This window comes from Perkinsus marinus (assembly GCF_000006405.1).
Source record: "Perkinsus marinus ATCC 50983 genomic scaffold scf_1104296966018, whole genome shotgun sequence".
Lineage (NCBI taxonomy): Eukaryota > Perkinsozoa > Perkinsida > Perkinsidae > Perkinsus > Perkinsus marinus.
This window is the reverse complement of record NW_003204107.1, coordinates 1-1657: the sequence shown is the minus strand read 5'-3', so window position 1 is coordinate 1657 and position 1657 is coordinate 1. Positions and strand designations below refer to the sequence as shown.

Below are 1657 nucleotides of genomic sequence, written 5' to 3'. Positions count from 1 at the left end.
CGTTGGTGCGGATGTCAAATTGGCTGCGTCGGGCAAGAGCTCTTCGTCAGCAGGCGACGCCTCGGTTTTCGGCCTCGACTGCGGTCATTCCAAGAACTGATAAAAAGCAGGCAGCCACATTTCAATGGCCGTTCATTCATCGCAAGTCGATTACCAATGGCATACAGAAGGCTATATTGGGCACTAAAGGTGGGGAGTAGGCGGAGGTCTACAAGCATTCAAGCGTATTTCACAGAGGTGTGGTAACAGTTTTATGCCGCATTAGTTATGCGTGGGATTGACTTCGTCGTGGTTGTTGAATGCTGAGTATACATCGAGTGAATACTTGATCGATTATCAAGATGGCTCGATGTAAGTGGTTCCTCCCAGGTTCATCGGGTGCCTCGATTACGTGGGTTGTCGGCCCTAGAGGGTGTGGCAAGACTACTGCGATAATGTCGACACCTGTACAGGCTTCGCAAGCTGTTGCACTACAATTTGACTTCCTCAGCACGGAGGAGTGAGTACAGCAGTGTTCAGCGTGTGCATGGCTTCCTCAGCTGAGCTCGGAAATTTCGTCACTAATTATAGAAGTTGGGTACACGAATGTGGGTAGAAGTGTACAAAAACCAGCAGCAAAAAGTTTCACGAACTTTCTACACTGTCACCAACACATGTGGTTGAATAGTATGTGTATATTTTCTCACACTGGAGTCCAGTATGGAGGTTTCGTATATCTACGCTGAGAGCCTATGATGGATTTTTGTAGTTGTTGAATCCAATTGTTTATAGCTTGGATGTTTTTGTCCATAGAATCATCACATTCAGAACAATTGACAATTTATATTATGTCATGAGATGAGTAATCATGAATGTTAAATTAATGTTGGACCCATGTTGTCTCAAGTGGAGAATAATCCATTTCTGTATTACTCATCGGCACTGCTGAACAGCGTATTCAGTCCAACCTGTTGAAGTGTCGTTCCTCTTTAGGCAAGATTTGGATGAGCTGGGGAGAGGTATGGAAGAGTCGTTACGGAAGCAAATCGTGCGGGCCTGGTTCAAGGAGTGGACGATAGAAGGAGTATATGAGGGCATTGCTGACTTCTATCGACTTTATTTAGGACGAGAATTTGATGAGGTAGGCCTTCCTTCGCTCTGTTCTCTCAAGAGTGTCTGATAGGTGCTTCCTGAGTATCTAGCATCATCCCATTTATCGCAGCTAGTACGGCAAAACGCTACTGGGTATAAGCTGTGGGCGCTCACAGTTCAGCACGGCGGGAACAATACGGGTGAAGGCGCATTAGAACTAGGTAAGAAACCCTTGAGGCAATCACACACTCATTGTGATCCCCGATTGTATTGAGATGTTTCGCGCAGGCACCAAAATACTGAGCCACACCCTTATTGCCAACAGCGTCCCCGATAGGACCTCTGTCCCAGTCAAGTTGCTGCTGTTCCTCTCCAATCGAATGTTGAAGAAGGATCAGAAACTAGCTTTATGCTTGTACGTCCAGTGGCTTGCAGTAGCTCCATGAATCGATTAATAGTTGCATAGTTTTTTCATGTCGTACGAGTAGAAGTGATGGATTGGGTATTTGAACGATATAACTTCATTAGTGATGCTCATAGAAAGAAGTTATGACATGGCCCTTCTCATAGATTGCGCTCTTATGGG

The 1657-nt window shown here is 45.6% G+C and overlaps 1 protein-coding gene across 1 annotated transcript; it reads left to right on the top strand.

Annotated features, from left to right (window-relative positions):
- Positions 1–369: 369 nt before the first annotated feature.
- On the top strand, positions 370–1517 carry Pmar_PMAR009303 (hypothetical protein; the record flags this gene model as incomplete). Its single annotated transcript, XM_002769322.1, has 4 exons — positions 370–499; positions 973–1120; positions 1202–1292; positions 1360–1517. Coding segments are annotated over 4 exons (527 nt in total), but the record flags the coding sequence as incomplete, so codon positions are not given.
- Between the last annotated feature and the right edge of the window lie 140 nt (positions 1518–1657).